At 38.2% G+C, this 24,706-nt stretch overlaps 1 protein-coding gene across 2 annotated transcripts in view; it reads right to left on the reverse strand.

The window, feature by feature from the left end:
• LOC121489225 (AP-3 complex subunit sigma-2) overlaps positions 1 to 24,706 on the reverse strand; it is a 58,191-nt gene that overhangs the window by 28,275 nt on the left and 5,210 nt on the right. The window contains exons 3-4 of one of the 2 annotated variants that reach the window (XM_041751971.1): positions 24,378 to 24,489; positions 6,457 to 6,528 (exon numbers count right to left, since the gene is read on the reverse strand). In XM_041751971.1, the coding sequence (XP_041607905.1) occupies positions 6,457 to 6,528; positions 24,378 to 24,489 (184 nt within the window). The remainder of the gene's footprint in view (positions 1 to 6,456; positions 6,529 to 24,377; positions 24,490 to 24,706) is intronic. The other variant, XM_041751972.1, reaches the window with a different exon arrangement.

The following is a 24,706-nucleotide window of genomic DNA, read 5'->3' on the forward strand; positions in this document are numbered from 1 at the left end:
TGTGTGTGTGTGTGTATATATATATATATATATATACACACATGTGACTAAATGCAGTGCTTGTGTTCACTTCTATAAGAGGTGGTGTAAAAAGAGAGCCCCCTCATATAACATGCTGCCTACTAAGAAATTACACTCAACTTATGGAATCTTTTCCAAAAATGTTGCTTACTAAGGAATGCCTCTATGGGACCCACCTTTCTAGCTGGACTATGAGCTTCTTGAGAGTTGGGCATTTGTTCCATTTTTGTATCTCCATATCTAGCACAGCGTCCTTCTCATTAATGTTTCTTATTCGTCTAATAACCAGAGGGAGGAAAAAGACAAAAAACATTCTCAACAGACATTAGTACTTTAGGTCAGAGAACCAAGGTAAGGATAGACAATTTGAGGAAAGCCTCTAAAAGGAAGGAGGCAACTGTCTCCCAGATATGGAAGCAATTTATTCTGTTGAGAAATTTTAATTTTTTTAAAGGAATTTTAATTTCTTAAACACCTTAACTTTACATGATAGGTATAGGATATGAATGCCATAAATTCTGGTAGAGAAACTGAAAAGCTGCTACATGAGATGCTTTTAAGAGTCAATCATGCTTCCTTCTTACATGAGCATTCTTCTATCTTTCAGATAACAAAACTTCTAAGTTCTTGCTTATAAAGTGATTCTGAAAATGTCAGCTTTTCTTCTAAGAAAATACATGAAAAAAAGTGTGGTAGTCATTAGTATTATTTCTAACTATTTCAGGTTCCCTCTAACCCTGGGTGCATTGGAGGAGTGCACTTCTCTAGTCACTTAGGTGTAGGCAGGTAACTTCCCCGGACCAATGAAATGTGAGTACGGTGGGGTGGTGTGTCATTTTAAGAGCCAGGGCACAAGTGCCCAGCTGGAAGTAGAGGTTGAGGAGGATTTCATCAGCCTAAACACCCAAGTGACTATAGTGAACAGAAACACCACAATGGCCACACAGCATAAGTGAGGGATAAACCCTGTGGCTATATAAGCTACTGGAATTATGGAGTTATATATTACCTTGTCTACCTAGATTGATACAAACATCAAGCCTGGCAAAGGGTTCTCAACTAGGGATTAAGAAATTCTGGGTTTTGCCTCAGAATAGGCCAATTCTCTCTTGAATCATCAAGGATAACAGCAAGAACAATAGAATTAATCTCAATCCCAGCCTTTTAGGGGGCCTACAAATCAACAATATATAATTTGTTTTATCTGCAACATATCCCAGTAATATCATTAGTAATAAGCCTTGCCATTGACTACAATCTTGACAAACAGTGGGTTTTATTGAAAAGGAAGGATAACAAACGGAGGCCTCTAAAGGTCAGATTTTACTGTGTTGTGTACACTGTCATCCTAATGCCCTTAACCATTTATAAGGAATGATTAAACAAAGTAAATAGGCTCTGTGCAATTTCAATTGGCAGACAATGAGGCAGTGCAAAGTTCAAGTAAGGAAAGTAAAACGTGTAGTGTAGCAGACAATAAGAGTGGTTTGGAGCAGTCTTAGCTTTTCTTTCTTTCTAAACAAAGTATAGTGACATAGGAAATTTAAGAAATCATCATTGCTAGTCTCTGTCAGTTGTTCTGAAAGGATAAGATATTGGCCTCTGAAAAATATTCTGTTACAGAATTCTTATCTATCAAGCATCAGTAGAGAAGGGCTCAGGATGCGATGGGACAAATGGCTGGCCTACACTCCCCTCCTCTCTCTTAGGCATTTTCAGAAAAAAATAAGTAGCCAGGGATGCTTAGCAGGCCAACTAGCACCTTCTCAAGCACTAAAACTCAAACAGAATGTCTTATTCTTCTATGCCAAAACAGCAACTCCTTCATCACTAAAAACACACAAAATATGTGTCCCTCACTTTTTCTTCCATTCTTGGAGACTAGCAATCAGAATACCTGCTTTATGTCGCTAGGGTGTGGAGGACCTGACTGTCATTAAGGTGTGGAGCACCTTAATGGGCTCTGTTATCACAAGCTATGTTCCCAGAAGGGACATTAAATGAGCACCCTCCTTTATTACGTTTATGATCCTTTCATCTTGGGCTCACCAGTTCTTTCTAATCTTGAGCAATCAGCATTTTTCCATTTCAGCAGCCTATACTTAGCAGAGATTTTTAAATTCCATACTGAGGTTTCTTGGCTTCAGACTCACCCAAAAGCATATGTTCCAAGTCTCCTGAGACAGCCCATTGCAAACTCAAGACTAGAAAAAGGCTAGATAAATTCCCTTGGCACCACCACTGAATTATAATTCTGATGACCAAATTTTGAAAGCCGTCAACGAGTGCCAAATCCAGCTTTGCTGATAAAGCACTAGTAGATCAAAATGTTAGGCTACCCACATAGTTTTCTTTGAACAAAACTCAATTCACCATAATTAACATCAACACCCAACTTAGTCATGACATTGAGCTGTGTTTGGGGATTTCTGAAAGCAAAAGGGAACTAACCATCCCAGGTAAGATAAGCTCCAAATGGCACAGTCTGTATTGAAGACTATCCCAAAGACTGTGAAATCAGACTTCATCCAGCCTGCAGCAGTTTAAATCATGAACAACTTTTTGAGTCTAGTTACCTGGGAATCTTTGGGACACTTCATGTGACGACTACCCTACCCCACTCAGGTACCATGCTGGATTTAGTAAGGACGACAGGGCAAACCACGGTCTAATCAAGTAGGGAAAACATACCAACTTATATAGACTAAGGTACACATAGCCAGAAATAGCAGTATAAATGGTCCACAGAGATCATGATAGGCTAGTGTAAGGAAGATAAGCTTTAGGGGTTAGGATTCAAGCTGAGCCTGAAAGACGGGCTGGATTCAGTTATAAAAAGATGTAAAAAAGCAATTCAGGCAGAGATTCTGAGCAGGAATTACAACATGACTAAGACTAGTCCAGTCTGGCTGTAGCAAGAGGTATCTGGCAAGAAGTAATGGTAAGCAAGGCTAAGATAAAATAGGGACAATTGTCGACACCCTTGAATGTCTGGCCAGCAGATCAAGGCTTGATAACAGGGACCAAAACTGGTCTGTGTTCAAGGGAGCAGATAGTCCAACAGGTGCTTGAGGGAAAAAAATATAATTATGACATGCAGGGTCAACAAGAAGATAACAGAAATAAGATTTGAAAGCCTAACAGACACAACATAACTAAAGACAGTGCTTGACCCATAGTCAGAATCAGTAACAAAAATATAATGGACATTACTGGGGTAAGAGAGGAAATTTAAATATGAGCTATATATTGAGTAACAACATTTATTAGTTATGTTAAGTATGTTAAATATGTTAAGCATGTTATGATTAATTTATTACATTAATTACAGAATTATGTGCAATATGTTATATAAGACAATGTCCTTGCTTTCAGATGTCTGCTGAAGTATTTAGGGATGAGAGGTCATGATGTCCGCCACTAACTCAGATGGGTAGAGAAGAAAAGCATATATGTATGTAGAGAGATATAAAAGCAAGTATGCCAAATGTTAATAACTGGTGAATGTAAGAATGGATATAAGGAGTCTATGGAGAGAAGCAACAGATTTTAGCAACTGATTGGCTATTGGTGGTGATTGGCTATTGGTGGTGCCCCCCTCTGGGCAAGGTTTTGGGGTTTTGAGTACATTTGCCAGAGTATGATAGCAGCACCACTGGAAAAGGAAGGCTGGAGGAGGAAATGGTTTTTAGGAGACACATGCTGAGTCTGGCTTTGTCTAAAAAGTAGCAGGGAGAAATAAAATGCTGGAATGAAAGGAGGAAGAAATGCCATCCGGCAGTGGGAAATTCAAAGATGGAACTCAGGCCATACTGGACTAGAAATTATTAGTTTGGGACTTACCCAGGCAGATAATAATTTAAGTCAAAGAAAAGGATGAGATCTAGCTAAAAACAGGACAGCAAGAACGAGGTAAGAGATGACTGACAACATAAGTTAGTGAGAGAGGTGGAAAGAGAATAAGAGAACAGCCAGGAGGCTTCTATGTAACAGAAGCAAAAAGTGGAGAAAGGACTAAGAAGGCAGTGCTCCACAGAAGGATCAGTAACATTGAGTGCTACAGAAATCTTCCAGGTGATACTGGCAAATAGGATTAGGAAATCATCAGCGCCTTTTGGGTCAGAGTGAAAACCAGGTAACAGGGCTCTGGAAAGGGAACAGATGAGGCAGAAATGCAAGACTGAGTGCAAATCACTCACACATTCAAGACATTCACCTTAAATGCAAGGGTGGAGATAAGACACCAGTTAAAAGAGTAGCAGCAGGACAGGGAGCTGGGTTCTGTGACGGAGTGCAGCCACAGCAGAAGGAACAGGTACAGACATTGTGGTGTATGCCAGGGAGAGACAGGAAAAGGATCTGGTTCTACACATGGAATGAAAGAAACACTTTCCTCTAAGCCAGGAAGAAAGGAAGAGCGAGGAGGTAAAGAGACTTAGGATAGAGAGGTTTCTTCAAGGTGACATTCCTATTGTCCTCTGACAGGTCCTTTACCTACCTATCAGTAGAAGATACACCTGAATTAGCAACCACTCTACGTGAGGGCACATCACCTGCTGGAAGACACCTTCAGAGACTATAAAGGTAAGCAGGGTGAGGCCCTGGCTCCTTGTGCCATCACTTTCCAAAAATCTCAGGAAATATGGACGATAATTTCCTGACGTCAGGAACTAAAAATAGACAGTTTTATAAACTATAAAAGGAATCTGCAGCAGCAGCAGCAGCAAACTACTTTATGGAACTTATTTGAAGATAAGACACAGAAGAAAGAAAAAAATTTGATGGCTTTTTATTTCCTTTGAAAGCCACTAGCAGAGATGGACTCTGGGTTTGAACTATGGCTTTCCTCAAGAGAAATTATAATATAGCGCCTTGAACAACTAACAAGCTTAAAGCAACTCTAAATGCTTGCAAAGAGGGCCAAAAAGGTCTCTGAAGTTTCTAAGATTCTTTCCTTTGAAAAGGGAGAGGGACCACCTCAAAAGCACCAGTGAGCTCTGGATGCCTTGAGCCTGTCAAGGAGTCCCAAGGCAAGGATCTCCAGTAAAAATGAGCTTCTGTGATTCTCTTGTACCAAGTTGTTCACAGACCCTCAGAGCCAAGCTAGGTGTTGAGAGAGAAAACTTCATTCCTTTCAACATCCAACCATAAGAATACATTCCCTGCATTCGCCAGAGTGTCATCTGAGAAACAGGAGAGCTGATGGAGACTCAAAATGACAAGAAAGTCCTCTAGATGGCAGTGCTAGCAATGGCAGATTTATGAACAACTACCTCGTTGGGATGAAAAGAGTAATGAAGGATCATGGCTCAGCAAGAAGCCATTGTCTCTTAAAAAAATCATTCACTCTCTCCACGGGCCACAGAGCATTATGATGACAATCAGCTGAAGAAAACCAGGACCAAGCACATCTAAGGTGAACAGCACAGGATACACCATAAGCTCAGCTCCATAAAATACACATGGCAGTTCCTAGCCCCTCGCTGGCTATCTCCCAACTTTAACTTGACACGTGAGGACACAAGCCATGTCAAAGTTATGTCAGCAGCAGATCTGAGAACATGTACTTTGCACCACTTCAATTCTGCCTGATAGTCTGCTTCCCTACAGAATATCACCAACCTCAAACTATGTTATAAATGTCTGAGTCACTCTATATTACTCTTTGGGAAAGTTACAAACTTTACTGGCAAGATGAAAGACCGTGTGTCATGATTCTTCCGAAGTTTCACTGTCACTGGATTATGCCAAGGAAACTCATTTTACTATCAACATGAAACAATTTCTCTCACCTTTGTTGTGGCAGCCAGTCATTACAGTGACATTACTGCCTTCTACCAAAAAGTCTGTCTGTAAAAAAATGAACTGTGACATAGGCCCAGTAATCTCATGTGTGTGTTAAAACTGGTAACTGATCTTGGCAAAACACTCCCAAAACTATTAATAAATTCTTAAATGAAACACGTCTGGGACTATACCTAGAGTAAAAAGCCACAAGAAAGTACATAAAGGTGTGTAGAGGTAGATAGAGATATACTAGGCTTTTAGTTTTCTTTTCTTTTCTTTCTTCTTTCTTTCTTTCTTTCTCTTTCTTTCTTTCTTTTCTTTTTTTTTAATTTCTTTCTTTCTCTTTCTCCCTCCCTCCCTCCCTCCCTCTCTCTCTCTCTCTCTCTCTCTCTCTCTTCTTTCTTTCTTTCTTTCTTTCTTTCTTTCTTTCTTTCAAGATTTTAGTTATTTGTTCATGAGAGACACAGAGAGAGAGGCAGAGACATAGGCAGAGGGAAAAGCAGGCTCCTTAAGGGGAGCCTGATGTGGTACTCGATCCCAGGACCGTGGGATCATGACCTGAGCCAAAGGCAGACACTCAACCACTGAGCCACCCAGGCATCCTAGGCTTTTAACTTTCTAATAACCCTGGTTAGAGAGAGAAGGTACCTTATCCATATGGAAGATCAAATCCAATTCACAAACATTTTCAAAACACTTATCCAAGGTCTCCACAAAAACCTAGGAAACAAGGAAAAATAGATCAAGAAATAGGAACATATTCACATCTTTATAAATGTCACATTTAAAAGTAAAGGGGGGCAGTCATGATACTATTTACCTTAGGATAAATCTCAAAACAAACCAAAAAACTACCAACTTAGGCAATCATCTTACCTATCCCAATTTAGAGGGCACAGTCTAAGACAGGACAGTCTTGTTTTTGGTAGAGCAATACAACTGGTATTAAACACACGGGGTTTTCTTCCCCTCTCTATAAGGTGCTACTTTACATAGGAAAATAACAAATTGAAATATCAACTACTTGCAGTATTATGTCCTTTCCACAAGTCTCCATATATACCCATACAAAAAATTTTTATTATGGTATTGTCATAGTTTTGTCCTAATTTCAATTAACTCAAAACACCTTTCCACGAATCAATTAACATACAACTTTTTTTTAAACTTAATATAACATTTAAACAGAAAAGTATATAAATGATAAGGGTGCAGCTTAATGAATGTTCAGAATGAACATGCCACATAACCAACCACCATTCAGATATTGCAATGGAATATTAACAGCTCCTAGATGATCTCCTCATGTCCCTTCAGACAAAGCACCCTCTCCAAAGGTAGCCACCATCCTGATTCCAATCATCACAGCTTAGTTCTGCCTGTCTGTGAACTTACATAGGTGATTTCATACATGTCTGCTTTTTGTCTGACTTTTGTTCAACAGTGCTTGTGAATTCTTCTGTGTTGCTACATGTCATAAAAGAGCTTGCTCATATTCACTGCTGAACAGTATTTAATAGAAATATTTATGTGTTCTCCTACAGATGGGACATTTGAGTTGTTTTCAGCTTTTGACTGGGTATAAACTAATATAAGTGGAAATCATATTTCTAACCACTTTGGAAAACTATTTGACATTATTTATATTATTTATTTACTTGCTACTCATTGTATTAGCAATTCTAGTCCTAAGTACATACCCACCACAAATGTACACATGTATATGCCAAAAAAACACATATAATAATTTCATAACAGCACTATCCATAACTCTTCACATTTTTAGCAGTGGCTGAATATTTTTCTGTAAGGATAACATCCTTGAACAGAGGCTTATTTTCAATCCTGTGCTAGGTGGGCACTTGGTGAGCTCTTACAATCCAGCAACTCCAAGTCCTTCAGTATGGGAAAATTTTATCAAATAATTTAGTTAAGAATTTCCTCCCTTTCCTGTCCCTAATATGTCTTTTGGAGCTGCTTCTACTGAGGTATTTGACCTCTTCAATTTCTTATCCTTTCTTTTCTTTCTTTAAGGAATGAATGAATGAATGAATGAATGAATGAATTTATTTGAGAGAGAGAACAAGAACAAGCAGGAGGAGTGGTTGACAGAGGGAGAGGGAGAAGCAGGCTCCCAGATGAGCAAGAAGCCTGACACAGGGCTCCATCCCAGGACTCTGGGATCATGACCTGAATTGAGTCACCCAGGCTTCCCTTCTCATCCTTTCCCTTCCAGTTTTCTCTCAGGTTTTTAATTTTTCTAAAAAAAATTTTATTTGACACAGAGAGAGTGCACGCACGCGTGTGTACAAGCAGAAGCAGAGGGAGACGCAAGCTTCCTGCTGAGCAGGGAGCCTGATGAGGGAGCTTGATCCCAGGACCTCAGGATCATGACCCAAGGCAGACTCTTAACTGACTGAGCCACTCAGGTGTCCAGGTCTTTAATTTCTAAGAGAACATTTTCTTCCATTTTTCTTTTTTATTTAGCAGTCCGTTTTTTATTTCCCTGTGGCTTAAAGACAGGTTTGTCTGTTTTATTGTTTTCCTTTCTTTTATGGTCTCTATCTCCTCTACATTGCTCTTTATGGTTTGTTCATTTAAGCTCCATCTGCAATGTTAGAGGCTTTTATCAGATTACTGATTATCTTTGTTTTTTTAATCAGAAGAATCAAAGGCTGATTGGAAGCTCTGCAACTCTAGCTATTTGCTGGGGATCCTCCCCTTCATCCCCTTAAGCCTTTTTAAAATTCCTTCCCCTTAGATTGCTCAGATTTCCCAAAGAAATTTTACGATTTCCAGCCTGAAGACTAAAAGACTAGCTACCCAAAATTTGGGTGCTAAGTGGTGGCAAAGGGCTAGAAGTCAGTATACAACATTTACAAGGCACATGTTCATTTGATCCCCATGACATGCACCATCAATCATGTCTGGTGTCCCCCAAACCAGAGAACCAGAACTAGGGAAAGGATTTAGGGATCTAACTGGTTCTCAGGCATCTTTCCCTGCCCACTCCACACCACACCCAGTGGCTGTGCTGCCAGCTCTGTGCCTTGTGAGGCTTCCATGCAGTGTAGCAGTTTGGCTGTCAGCCTTCTCTACGCTGGCCCAGGATGTGGCTTCCTTGGACTTACCAAGTCAATTACCAAGCATCCATATTCTTTCCTCCTTCCAAAAAGTTCCTTGCTATTGTTTCCTCTCCTGTTCTATCCTTGTGTATATATATACATGGCCTCTAGTTTTAAAAGAAAAAAATGAACTTAGAAATCTGGAAGTTCCCAATAGGACTTAAAAGAATGACTAGTGTTACTAGGTATCAAAATTCACTGCATAGCTTTGCTCATTAAAATAGTAAAATACTAACATAGGAATAAAAGTATGGGACAGTATATAAAATACTGATATTTATAGATGTGTATGAGAAAATACATTCCCTTCCCCGAAAATGTAGCAAACCATTTTAATTACTGTCAAACGCATAATCCAGTTTTGGAAATTTGTTAAAAGGTTAAAATTCATACAAAACCTGCTATAAATTAAGACAAAGGTAGATTAAAGTGCATCGTATCTATGTCTTAAAGCAAAACCTTCCATAAAAAGCAAAAGTGGGCTTTTGCCTTAAAGCTTAATAATGCTGGCTCTAGAAGTCTATGCAATTCTGAACAAAAATGAATTCTCTGAAATTATTGGGTCAATAGACCAAATTCAAATCATGATAAAATCTACCATCGGCTTGAATTCTGTACTTCAAGAATTTCAGACAAGTTATGCTGAAAAGCCACTGTTGAGAAATCCAGTGAAGCACAGGGACACATCATGGGCACATCATGGGTTTTGAAGCCTAAGAAAATTAAAAAGTTGACTTTGTGTGTAATATTTTTAGAGGTACTCTAGGAAGACCAAAAGCATGAAAGCCACAGCAGTCTCTGAAAGAGTCACTGTAGCCTGCAGTTGCCCGGCTTCCTCACCCAGCTGCTTCCAAGCCCAGAGCTCCCATACCTGTTGCGACGTTCATGTAGCCTCCAGTGACTGACACCACTAAATCCTCTTCCTCTCCCTTTACTGCACATTGCCTTTCCTCTTCCCTGCCCTACCAGGTTTGGGGACACACTTCATCATACATGGGGCCTCTCATGCCAAGAAAATACAATTTTTGACAAAGTAGTATTTTTAATTGGTGGGGAAAAGATGCAATAGTTGACTGTACTGGGACAAATGGCTATTCTTCAGGGGAAAAATTAAAGGTAGTTACCTGTCCCAATACAGACATAAAACACCTTACAGATACTACTGAGCTAAATGTTAAAAACAAACTAAAAAAGCAATGGCAGATCCCCTTTGTGCCCCTCAGGTCTTGCAAAGGAGCAGATTTAGTCAGTCCATGGGAAGCTTCTGGGTGGCTGGTATTGTTAAAACAGCACTGCCCTAGCAACCAGGACTCTGGAGTAAGATGCCTGGAACATCACATATGTGAGGAAAAGGAGACCGTATTTTCTTTCTTTCTTTCTTTCTTTCTTTCTTTCTTTCTTTCTTTCTTTCTCTCTCTCTCTCTCTCTCTCTCTCTCTCTCTCTCTCTTTCTTTCTTTCTTTCTTTCTTTCTTAGGAAAAGGAGACCGTATTCCTTCCTTCCTTCCTTTCTTTATGATAGTCACAGAGAGAGAGAGAGAGAGAAGCAGGCTCCATGCACCAGGAGCCCGATGTAGGATTCGATCCCGGGTCTCCAGGATTGCGACCCGGGCCAAAGGCATGCGCCAAACCGCTGTGCCACCCAGGGATCCCCGAGACCGTATTTCTTAACAGCACTGTGCCAAGGGCCTGCTTTTATTAAAGAGGGTTAATGAAATTAAGATTGGTGTATTAGTTATCTTGGGCTGCCATAACAAAACACCACAGGCTATGTGGTTTAAACAACAGAAATTTATTTTCTCAGTGTCGAAGGCTAACAATTCCAGATCAAGGTCTGGCAGAACTGGTTCCTTGATGAGGGATCTCCTCCAGGCTCACAGCCACCTTCTCACTATGTCTTTGAAGGGACTTTCTATGTTTGTGCACATGGAAAGAGAGAAATCTCTAGTGTCTCTTCCACTTCTTTTTTTTTTAAATTATTTATTTATGATAGTCACACAGAGAGAGAGAGAGAGGCAGAGACATAGGCAGAGGGAGAAGCAGGCTCCATGCACCGGGAGCCCGACGTGGGATTCGATCTCGGGTCTCCAGGATCACGCCCTGGGCCAAGGGCAGGCGCTAAACCGCTGCACCACCCAGGGATCCCTCTTCCACTTCTTATAAGAACACAAATTGTATCGGATCAGAGCCCCACCCCTATGACGTCATTTAACCATAATAATGTCCTTGAAAGCACCCATTTCTAAATATAGTCACACTGGGGGTTAGGGCCTCAACATATAAATTTGAGGAAACCCAATTTAATCCCTAAAAACTGGGTTCTCAAATAGGCCAGTAATACAGAATGAGATGGGATAGCTTCAGAAAAGATATTTCCAGATAAAGATAAAAAAAAGAGCAGTCAGATGTATCTGTTTCTTTTAGAGCCTCAAGATACCATCATTCAAGATCATGATCAAGATCAAAAGAACATAAAAGTCAGATAATGTAGGAAGAAAATGCAGGAGCCAGAGCAGAAGCAAAGAATATGCTAATGTATGAAGAAACTGAAGATGCTACAGACTCAGATAGCAAAATAATAAGACATGAATCTAAAAATAAATCCTATAAGAAATACAAACTTGAGGAACATAATGACAAAGAACACTTTTCTTATAAAGGAAAGGAGAGGCTCAATTCATCTGAAAATGGTGTGGACAAAAAAAAAAGAAAAGAAAAAGAAAGAAAAGAAAATGGTGTGGACAGACACAAACACAAAGAAAGTAAGTCATCAAGAGGCAGAAGTCACTCAAGACCTACCGTCTCATTAAAGGCATCATCACAATAGAAGCAGGGAGTGGAAATGATCAAGAAGTCATAATCTAGAAGGAGAAAAACGAAGGAACCATGATCCAGAAGCAGGGGAAGCACTGCGGATCAGATCTAATTCCTGCTCAGCACCAATAGGCATAGGGGTAGAAGCAGGAGCAGCACAGGAAGAGATGACAGGTAGAAAGAAGACAATAGAAAAGGAGAAGAATTCACAAAAGTTTTTTTTTTTAAAGATTTATTTATTTATTTATGATAGACACAGAGAGAGAGAGAGAGAGAGAGAGAGAGGGAGAAAGAGAGAGAAAGAGGCAGAGACACAGGCAGAGGGAGAAGCAGGCTCCATGCCGGGAGCCTGACGCGGGACTCGATCCCGGGACTCCAGGACCACGCCCTGGGTCAAAGGCAGGCGCTAAACCACTGAGCTACCCAGGGATCCCCAGAATTCACAAAACTTTAAGCCAAACTCCTAGTCTACCCTTCTTCAGAGACAGAAATAGCTATGGTTGTACAAAAAGCTTTAGCTAGGGGCCTGGAAAGGGCAGAGGCTGAAAATGACAAGACTGTCAAGAGGCAGTTGTTGATAAACAAAAACAAGAAACAGCCACAGCGACAGGAGGCTGTTCTCAATGCTCTGGCCTTGTGGGTGGTACAGCAAGCTCCCCTTGTCCACGGGGGAGCACCTTGGGACCCCTGTGGGTGCTGAAACCACAAGCAATACCCAACCCTGTACAGACTATGGCCTATATGCATACATTTGTGATGGTTTAGTTTATGAAGCCCACTAAGAAATGAACAATAGAACAATTATAATAATATATTGTAATAAAAGTTACATAAATCTGGTCTCTTCCCTGCTCTCTCAAGATTTTACTGTTCTATACTCACTCTTCCTGTGAGGACAAGAGATAAAAACATGCCTGCATGGTGAGATGAAGTGAGGTGAGTGATATAAGTGCTGTGACATAGTATCAGGCTACTACTGACTCTCTGATAAGTCAGAAGGACAAGCTTCTGGACCTTGGTTGACCCACGTGACTAAAGCCAGGAAAAGCGAAGCTGTGCATAATGGGGGGCTACTATGACTCCTCAAACAGCTATGGCTCAAATGTTAGCCCAAACTAACACTTTGGCAGAGATCAGAATAATCTTATCTAGTTATTACAACCTAGTAGTTGTGAATCCAGTGAAACCAGCTGAACAAGAGGAAAAAGCAGACGCTTCAGCATGGCAAGAAAGAAGGGGACAAATCCCAGCCTCCTTAAAATATAGAATAAACTGAATTTTGAAAACAACCAAAATATCAAATTTAGAAAACTAAGTGGTATTGCAAGTGAAGATGAAGATGGATATAGCTCAGCTGATGAAGAAAGTTCCAAAACTAAGCAAGAGGACAAAGTATGGTTGACTCTAAAACATGGAGATTAGGAGCGCTGACCCTCCCACACTTCCCACACAGTCAAAAATCCATCTATAACTTGACTCCCCCCAAATTTAACTACTGATAGCCTACTACTAGTAGCTGGAAGTCTTACCAATAACAAAGACAATCAACTAACATACATTGTGTATGTTATATGTATTATACACTGCATTGTTACACTAAAGTAAGCTAAAAAAAATGTTATTAAGATCATAAGGAAAATATACTTACAGTAGTGTACTATAATATTTTTTTACTCAAGAAAATCCATGTATAAGTCGGTCTAGCACAGTTCAAGAGTCAACTGTATTTGGAAATCTAGCTATCAGTATGAAATGGCAAGATCGTAAACCTACACATAATGCAAGGAATGGATTCAGCTTGAAAAAAAAATCACACTTTTAAAGTCTGGACTTTACAGACTTCTTGTTCTGATGTCAGGTCCTTGTACACCAGATGGCTGGCATTCTAGCTTGCGTGGGTATCATACTGACTTTAATTTATTGAAAAATAGGATTCTCACTACAAAAATAAAAAAGGTAATTGTGTGATGCAATAAGAAGTGTTAGCTAATGCTACAGTGCTAACCATTTTGCAACATGTAAGTGCACTGAACCAACAGACTATATATTTTTAAACTCACACAATACTATATACATGTAATACTATACATCAATTATACTCAATAAAGCTGGGGGGAGGAATATAACTTTATAAAAATCTAATCAGTGACACTGGTGTTAGTGTTACAATCAGGCTAAATCTCCTTCCATTAAACTTTATGGGACTAATTTTTTACATTTTATTTTATTTTATTTATTCATGAGAGGCACAGAGAGAGAGGCAGAAGGAAAAGCAGGCTCCTTGCCCGGAGCCTGATGTGGGACTTAATCCAGGACCCCGGGATCACAACTTGAGCCAAAGGCAGATGCTCAACCACTGAGCCATCCAAGCATCCCTACAGGACAAATTTTTTAGTTTATGAATTCTAATTTTAAAATTTATAAAAGCTGCAGGTGGGATGAAGTTTCATACATGGATTATCTGTGAGATCTTGTGTACTTTTGTACTGAACCTTTTGCAGTTATTTTTGTCTCTTGAAACATGAAAGAAATGTTATGCAGATGTTCTATAAGCAATCTGGCCATTTGCTACATAATCTAGTGCAAATAAACTGGGTGGTGATAGTGATAAAAATGGTTTTCTCAGGAGAACAAATACTGTTAAAATGGCCAGACCACCCAAAGCAATCCACACATTTAATTTAATCTCCATCGAAACACCAACAGCATATTTCACGGAACTAGAACACAAACAATTGTAAAATCTGTATAGAACCACAAAAGACTCCAAATAGCCAAAGCATTCCTGAAAAAGAACAAAACAGGAAGTATCACAATCCCAGATTTCAAGATACAGTACAAAGCTATAGTAATCAAAACAGTATGGTACTGGCACAAAAACAGACACATAGATCAATGGAACAGACTAGATAGCCCAGAAATAAACCCACCCACGATTATATGGTCAATTATTCTGACAAAAGAGGCAAGAATATATACAATGGAGGGCAGCCCAGGTGGCTCAGCCGTTTAATGCCACCTTCAGCCCAGTGCATGATCCTGGAGACCTGGGATTGAGTCCCATATTGGGCTCCCTGCATGGAGCTTGCTTCTCCCTCTGCCTGTGTCTCTGCCTCTCTCTCTCTTTCTCTCTGTGTCTCTCCTCTGTGTCTCTCATGCATAAATAAAATCTTAAAAAAAAAAAACTATTATTTTAAAAAGAAAAAGAATATACAATGGAAGAAAGACAGTCTCTTCAACAAATACTATTGGGAAAACTGGACAGCTCCATGGAAAAGAATGAAACTGGGACCACTTATACCATACACAAAAATAAACTCAAAATGGATTAAAGATCTAAATTTGAGGCTGGAAACCATAAAAATCCTAGAAACAGTAATCTCTCAGACACTGACCATAGCAACATTTTTCTAGAAAGGTCCCCTAAGGCAAGGGAAACAAAAGGAAAAAAACTACGGGGACTACATCACAATAAAAAGCTTCTGCACAGCAACAGAAACAGTCAACAAAGTAAAAAGACAACCTAGAAAATGGGAGAAGTTATTTGCAAATGACATATCCAATAAGGAGTAACCAAAATACAAAAAGAACTTATACAACACCAAAAAAAATAATAAAAATTAATAATAATCCAATTTAAAAATGGGCAGAAAACATGAATAGACATTTCTCCAAAGAAGATATACAGATGGCCAACAGGCACAGGAAAAGATGCTCAACATCACTCATCCTCAGGGAAATGTGGAAGGAGGTATCACCTACACCAGTCAGAACGGCTAGAGTCAAAAACAAAAAAACAAGAAGCGTTAGCAAGGATGTGGAGAAAGGGACCCTTGTGCATTGCTGGTGGGAATGCAAACTGGTATAGTCACTATAGAAAATTGTATGAAGTTTCTCAAAAAATTAAGAACAGAATTACCATATGATCCAAAAATTCCACTACTGGGTATTTATCCAAACAATATGAAAACACTAATTCAAAAAGGTATATGCAGCATTATTTATAATAGCCAAGTATGGAAGCAACCAAGGCGTCCAAAGATAGATAAATAAAGATGTGGTGTGCATACACACAGAGTATTACTCAACCATAAAAAAAAAAAAAAAATGAAATCTTGCCATTTCCAACAACATGGATGGAGCTAGAGAGTATTATGCTAAGTGAAACAAATCAGTCCAAGAAAAACAAATACTATATGATATCACTCATGAGGAATTTAAGAAACAAATGAACAACAAAAAAAGAAACCAAAAAACTAACTCTTAAATACAGAATAAACTGGTTGGTTACCTGAAGAGAGGTAGAAGGGGGATTGGGTAAACTGGTGAAGGGGATTAAGAGTATACTTAGAGGGGCACCTGGGTGGCTCAGTGGTTGAGCGTCTGCCTTTGGCTCAGGTCATGATCCTGGGGTCCTGGGATCGAGTCCCGCATCAGGTTCCCCGCAGAGAGCCTGCTTCTCCCCCTATGTCTCTGCCTCTCTCTGTCTCTCATGAATAAATACATAAAATCTTAAAAAAAAAAAAAAAAAAGAGTACACTTAGAGTGACAAACACTGAGTAATGCACAGAACTCCTGAATCACTATATTGTATACCTGAAGCTAATATAACACTGTTTGTTAACTACACTGGAAATTTTTTTTAAATATAAAAAAAGAGCTGAAGAATAAGGAGAACAAATAAGAGTTATCTTTATATGTCATCAATCAAGTTTACTGAGTCTAAAAATATATATACATATATATTTGAAGAAATTTTTAAAAATGGTTTTCTCAAAAGAAAAATAAAGGAACTGCAATATTGGAAAACCTTTTTATAGCTTGGAATTATCAGGAAAAATATCAACCGGCATAACTACCTAAAGTTAAAAGACCAATGGCTATGAGAAAATATTTGCAGCAAGTTTAACAGAAAAAGGATTGATAACCGAAAGTTAAGAAAAAATGCAACACTTACAAATGAATAAAACAAATGGCCATGAGAAAAGTGAACAAATGCTATGGTCAGATATTTTCAAATATAAATGACCAATAAACACTGAGAGCCATGAGGTTCATCAATATTCAAGAAAGCTAGGGAAAACAATGAATTTCTCTGTTTTCACCCATCAGATTTGCGAACATTTGGAAATAGTCTTCATATTGAAAGTTGGTGAAGTTATGGGGAAACAGGCCTTTTTCGGGGAAACAATCTGGTAATACCTATCAATTTAAAAAATACACATCCTTTAATCAAAGCAGCAATTCCAATGTTAGGAATCTACCCCAAAGAAACTATCACATGGGCATACAGATACATGTGCAAGGGTAGTAGTACTCAGTGCTGTCTGAAACAGATGCTGGAAAAAAAAAAACAAACATATACTGGGTGTTGCATAAAAGATTATGGCAGACTCATTTGTATTATTAAAAATTCATTTATATAATGTAATATATATAATATATAATATAATAAACTTTATTATAAAATCATGCACTAATAAAAAGTATATATGAAATGGAAAAAGCTCCAAGACTTATTATTAAGTGATAAAAAGTTACAGAACTAATATTGTATGACTATTTTTTTATTTTACAAAGTTAACGTGTATAACATGTGTGTGTACATGCATTGAGACTTAATAGGGGCTACCTCTAGAGAGGGGAGTGCTGTATGAGAGAGAAGGGATGAATGCCAAGGGAAGGACGTCTCCATTATACTTAATAAACTATTTGAATTTTTTATTAAAAGAATATATTGATGTAGTATTTGTAGGATTTTTAAAAATATTTTTTCTACTTATATAATTTAAAAAACTCAAAACAATAACCTTGAAATTCCAGGAATACGCCTAAATCTATATAGAAAATTTAAGTTTAAGCTAGGGGTAGCAAAATGACAGGAAGCTGAATAATTTGGAGAAACTGGATAATGATATGGAAAAAAAGAAAGTTCCATATCTCAACATATATTGAAATAAATCTTGTGTTAAAAAGACTTAAATCTTTGTGCTAAAAAGCTTAATAACATATATACTTTTTAATTAGAAACAATGGTGATAGGAAGATAAACTTATGATTAGCGAAGAAGAGGAGATAAGTGTAGAGTTTCAATGGAGAGTGAACAGTTTAACAGAGTTAAAGGGAAGGTTGTATAATTATACGAAACATTTGTGAAGATGAATGAAAGCTTAATATCTTAAAATTTCCGAATAAACCATAAGATATTAGGACTTTATGTGAAAAGAAACAAAACTTTAATAGAAGATCTGAAAGAAGAAATGAATAAATTGAAAGAAATGTTATTTTTTAATTCCTTTCTAAGTATAAATCCAACAGAGACTTCTGGGACTACTGCAAATTATTCAAGAATGTATACAGCTGGATAAATGGTTATAAATATCAGAGAATATATTGAAAAAGAACTGCATCTGGGGGAATAACTGATCTTACTAAGTATATGAACCTACATTAACAACAATAAATAAACAGCATGAAACTCATGCAGAAAGAGAAACAATTCTGGAACAAAATGATAAATAAAAACTAAATCTCACTAAGTATAATGTTTATTTAACCAACATTTAGTTGAGTGGTTACTACGTGCTAGACACAGATCATTCTACTCTACTGAGGGGCTGCCTCAGCCAACAAATTATGTTCTCGTCAGGCTTATGTTCTGGGTGTGGAAAGAACAAGATATGAACAAGATCTTTTCTACTGTTATAAGTGCTCTAAAGGAAACGAGCAGCATGATGGGGTGGGAGTTACTTCAGACAGGCCTTCATGAAAGTCTTAAGACCATCAATGCTTGAGCAAAGTCATGAATAATGAAGCCAGTCATTTGAAGAGCTAAAGAGGAAAAGAACTCAAGCGAGAGCATTCTAGTGGACAGAACAAGTGCAAAGGCCCTGAAGCAAAAATGTACTGTGTCTGAGGAACAGAAAGAAGGCACAAATGGCTAGAATATCCTGAAGGTGTGCATGAATATGATGACTTCAAACAGAGAAAGACAAAGGAGCTAGATCATGACAGCCTTGTAGGCTGACAGGGAGTTTGGATTCTACTCTAAATCTTATATATTAAGGTTTCTTCAACATGCGAAGTAAAATGGATTATTTACATTTTAATTTAGTAGTTTAGAAAAAAGTTTTAAGATAAATTCAAAAATATACAGAATTACTTTTCATTGATTATAAGAGAAAACACTATTTTTGTGGTAAGAAAAAAAATGCTACCAATCTAAGGTGTCATCTATTGTAATATATCCTGATGTACGAGTTACTAAAGTGTGGGAAAATAAGTGTGTATCATAGAATAGATGAAATATGAAACTATAAATCAGGATCTAGGCTTTACTGGACAAGCGGTTCAATTATATTATAAAAGGTCTATCTGAAAATAACTGTAAATTTACACATGGAAAAAGTAGGCATGATTAATATGTAAAAATTCAGATATTTGAGGCACCACTCTACCTTTGAGTAGAGACTAAAAAGGACATATTTCAATGTTGGAAGTAGGAAGAAACATGAACTCAAACAGTCCTGGAGGCATTGTACATCAATATAGCTTTCCTGAGTATCTATCTTGCTACAGGCATTATAATTAGAAATATTCATCTCTTTGACTCGGGAATTCTGTTTTCAGCAGGATGTGAATAGACCTAACTGTCTGCAAAAAGACATACAATAGTTTTATTTGTGTTAAAAAGAAAAAGGAAAATGGAAATAATCTAATATCTCTTTTACTTCTCTGCTGCCTGAATCAGCTGATGACACACATTTTTTATCTTCACTGAAATGTGCTTTGACTTACTCTTGAAAACCTTGAGTATGGGGGCCCCTGGGTGACTCAGTCAGTTGAGCGTCTTCCTTCGGCTCAGGTCATGATCTCTAGGTCCTGGGATAGAGCCCCGCAATGGGCTCCCTACTCTGTGGGGAGTCTGAATCTCCCTCTGCCCCTGCTCCTATGCTTGTTCATTTCTTTCTTTCTCTCTCTCTCTCCCCTTCTCAAAGAAAGAAAGAAAGAAAGAAAGAAAGAAAGAAAGAAAGAAAAGAAAAGAAAAGAAAAGGAAGAAAAGAAGAAAGAAAGAAGAAAGAAAGAAAGAAAGAAAGAAAAAGGAAAGAAGAAAGAAAAGAAAAGAAAAGAAAAGAAAAGAAAAGAAAAGAAAAGAAAAGAAAAGAAAAGAAAAGAAAAGAAAAAAAAGAAAAGAAAAGAAAAGAAAAAAGAAGAAAAGAAAAGAAAGAAAACCAGGGGTATGGTCAGGACAAGCTGAGAGACAGTGTGGAGTGGTCCATTCCTCCCAGCCATGTTTCTGCTAGACAGCCAGAGCCTGATGCCTTGCCTATGGCAAGCTATATCTCCAGATGCACTCACACGACTTTGCCCTCAGATGTACCCAGAAGGAGCTTAGGTACACTCTCAGGGATGCTGAAGCCAGACCATGACCCAGATGCACTGCTCAACTTATCTTCTGTTGGGAGCCTTCATCTAAAAGTGGCAAGTTACCCTTACCTTACACAGCTAAATTTTGTGCCTGCCACTCAGATTTTCCAAACTAAGATAAATAACCATTAGGGAATGTACATCACATGGTAAAACCATAAAGAGAAGCAAAGGGATGACCAACACAAAAGTCTGAGGAGGGATGCAATGAATGAGTGGATGGAAGTAAGAAAGAGTATACAGGAGCTTTGATTTATGGAACTAGCAATGTACTGTTTCTTAATCTGGGTGATAGTTTCATTTTGCTGGCATTCTTGAAACTATATTGGCATGTTTAGCATATCTTTTTTGTGAATTTATCAGGAAGAATGAATGGCTAAGAAATGCAAAGGTACGTTTTGAGGGAAAAGTTCAGTTAATGCAGGATTAGCTTTACGTGGCTTGCAGATGAAATTATTACATACCTAAAAAATCCAAAATAATCACTCAGAAGCCATTAGAGCTAATAATAAACTTCAGTACAGGGACAAGTTTAACAAGCTTAAAAGAAAAATTTTAAACCACATAAATGTGTTATTTCTTCAACAATAAACAGTTTATAATAAACAAACATGCACTATATAACCAAATAAAAATGCTTTCTATTCCAATTCGAGAGCATTTCAAGGATATAATTTGGAAAATCATTTCTCTCTGATTCAACTCTGTCAGTCTCCACTCTTTCTTACTGCTGTAATAGATTCTAAGAACTTTCCTCTTGTTAAACTGGCTTGTATCCTTGGGATAAAGACAATTTGGACACAATGAATCATTCTTTTAGTACGCAGTATTCCCAAGAGTACTCTCAGAACTAGAAAAGAACAACTAGTATACTTGTAAATTGAAACACAGAGGAGCCAAAGCATAAAACAAGAACCCTACAGCCAAAAATGCATAAATGATTTAAGGCCACACTGCTTATTAATAGGGCAGATAGAAACAAGAGTTAGGTCTCCTGACTCCCTGCTACAAAGGACTACTGGCTAAAATCTTAAGTAATTGCGTACCAAAACTAATATGCAATATTTGAGTAACTTTTTTTTTGAGGCTTTTGGATACTAACCATTTACACTGTAAAATATGCTTAAGTAGTCTGATTTTTTAATTCTCAGTTTAGGAAATACCTTATACAATGGAGGTTTTATTGTACTTCAACATTAAAAAAAATTCTATCTCATCTATTATGGAGTCAGTTTTTTTTTTAATCCTTTCTTATTTCATCCTGATACTGGATTAAGTGCCTTGTTGATCTAATTTGGGTACTTACGTTTTGAACTCAGCTATTTCAAATACATTAGTAATACAACTATGTATATCATCCTCTAAAAACATGTTGATGTTTTCTGACTTTTATCCTCAAAACATTAGGCCAACTATTTATTGATTTTTTTCTTTTTTTAAAAAAAGGATTTTATTTATTCATGAGAGACACAGAGAGAGAGAGAGAGGCAGAGACACAGGCAGAGGGAGAAGCAGGCTCCACGCAGGGAGCCCGATGTGGGACTTGATCCCGGGACCCCAAGATCACGCCTCACGCCCTGGGCCGAAGGCAGGCACTAAACCGCTAAGCCACTCAGGCATCCCAATTTTATTGTCTTTTCAAAGACAAACCCGGGTTCCTATTATTTTCACCTTTTATATATCTATCTTCCCAAATCCAATGCACACTATTTAATAAATGCCCATTCCACTGTAGGGAGTGCATTTCCTCCAACAACTGCATCTTAGTTTTAAAAATATTATTATCATTTCCTTTTTTATATATTTCCTTTTTCTTCTAATACACTTATTACATGCACATTTCTATAGCATTCTATAGTTTATAATACTATAAAATACATTGTCACAATTGAATCCTATAACCTATTACTTCTATATTCAGATGGTAGATCCAGGACTCAAATGCAGGTTTTCTGATTCTAGATCTTAAGCTCTTTCTGTTATGCCACACTGACTCTCAATATTCAATCTGACTCAGGTGTTTTAAGAAAGCGTTTTAGGGGGCAGCCCCAGTGGCTTAGCAGTTTAGCGCCACCTTCGGCCCAGGGTGCGATCCTGGAGACCCGGGATCGAGTCCCACATCAGGCTCCCAGCATGATCTCTCTCTCTCTCTCTGTATCTCTAATAAATAAGTAAAAAATATTAAAAAAAAAAAAAAAGAAAGAAAGAAAGAAAAGAAAGCTTTTTAAGGATGTCTGAGTGGCTCAGCAGTTGGGCATCTGCCTTTGGCTAGGGCATGATCCCAGTTTGGGGGTCGGGTCCCACATTGGAGTCCCCGTGGGGAGCCTGCTTCTCCCTCTGCCTGTGTTTCTGCCTCTCTGTGTCTTTCATGAATAAATAAAATTTTTTTTAAATCTTTTTAAATCATCTTAGAGATACTCTTTTTTAGATAATTTGTACTATTACATACTGTATGTGAATATAAGCATGATTTTAAATTAATCATCTTAAAATGATTTTCTGAATGTAAAATTTATATTTTTGTAGCTAGTTTTCTATAATTGTTAATTAGGTTTTAATGCAAGCTTCTATTTCAGTGCTTTCTACTTAAGAAACTTAAGTCACTTAAAGGAAACCTGCCTAAAATTTCATGTATAAAATGATGGAATAGGGGCACCTGGCTGACTTACTGATACAGTATGTGACTCTTGCTCTCAGGGTTCTGAGTTTGAGCCCTACACTGGATGTAGAAATTACTTAAAAAAAAAAAAAAAAAAAAAAAAATTCCAGGAGCGCCTGGTTGGCTCAGTCAGGTTAAGTGTCTGCCTTGGGCTTGAGTCATGATCCTAGGTTCCTAGGATCTAGCCCTGCATCAGACTCCCTGCTTGGTGGGGTGTCTGCTTCTCTCTCTGCCTCTCCCCTGATGCTTGCTTCCTCTCTCCATCTCTTGCAAATAAATTAATAAACATGTAAATAAAATCTTTTAAAAAACTTGTAAGCCATTTTCAAAAATCCTAAAGAAATCATGTTTACCTACATTAAGACTGCACAGACTAACTAAAACATCAAGTCTCTTTGTCTTAGGCTAGAATTACAAGTGAAAATAAAAAGTATGAATTCTTAAATGTCAATCAATTTGACAGTTGAAAAAAATTTCAAAAGATGATATAATACTATAATTTATAATAAGAAAATATTTGGGGGCAGCCCGGGTGGCTCAGCGGTTTTGTGCTGCCGTCAACCCAGGGCCTGATCCTGGAGACCCAGGATCGAGTCCCAAGTCAGGCTCCCTGTACGGAGCCTGCTTCTCCCTCTGCCTGTGTCTCTCTCTCTCTCTCTCTGTCACTTATGAATAAATAAATAAAATCTTTAAAAAAAAAAAAAAAAGAAAATATTTGGTATTCATCTCTGTTTCTGGCATAGAGCTCTTAAATGATAAAGATGTCCTGTTTATGTTAATAAGATGATTTTTAGAAAGCACCTAACAATGGAGGCTGGTAGTCAGAGAACCAACCATACAATTAGAGGATTGGAACTTTCAGTCTCACCCTCAATCTCCAGAGAAACCCAACAGGACATTGTTTGGAGAGCTTCCGGGTTGGTGGACTTTGGAGAGTGGCCTGACTGGAAAGGGCATGTCCTTTCCTCACTTCCCCATTCCTTGCCCTGTAAATCTCTTCCATCTGGCTATTCCTGAGTTATATATCCTTTTATAGTTAGCTGGTAATCTAGTAAGCACCATGTTCCTCTCAAGAGTTCTATGAGCCACTCTAGCAAATCAAACCCAAGAAGGAAGTCATGGGAACCTCCCTGATCTATAGCTAGTCAGAAGCACAGGTGATACCACCCTGGAGTTGTGATTGGTATCTATCTCCAGGTAGATAGTGTCAGAATTGAGTTAAATTTGTGGGACACCTAGTCACTGCCCACAGAGAACTGAGTTAACTGCTAGGTGGTGGTGGAGGGGGAAGCACACACATTGGAATTGGTGTCAGAATTGTACATGAAAACCAAAGGCAGTGAGAGGGCTCAGTAGAAACCAATGAGTCCAAAAGCTCTAGTTTTTAAGGGTTGCTAGGAGCTTTCTTACAGCACCATATGGTGGACATCTGGCAATTCTTACCAGCATCAATAAGGAGACTGACAAAAAGATCTACAGGATGGTTACTCAAAAATCCAGTGCAAATTCTCATTAGTGGCTGCCATCATTAGCTGACTACACATACCTGGATGAGGTCCAAGATTCCAAGTTCACTCTCTGATGAATCCACACAAAACACAAAGTAGAGTGTAGCATAGTGCCGATAAATCAGTTTGTAGTCAGAGCCACCAATCAAACTGTGGAAGATGGGAAATGTTTAAATGGCTGTATCTTAAATGTATCAAAGAAAACTCCATGCCAAAGAATGAGAATGGGCGCAACAGAAAGGGGAAGACAGGCAAACAACAGGCCATTTCTACCAGGGGAACAGCAACCAGGTTTGGCAGAGGTACCTAAAACCACTTTACCTCACTTTTTCTTCTACCATCTTCCCAGAAACCAAACATCTAAATG

This window comes from Vulpes lagopus, chromosome 4 (assembly GCF_018345385.1).
Source record: "Vulpes lagopus strain Blue_001 chromosome 4, ASM1834538v1, whole genome shotgun sequence".
NCBI lineage: Eukaryota > Metazoa > Chordata > Mammalia > Carnivora > Canidae > Vulpes > Vulpes lagopus.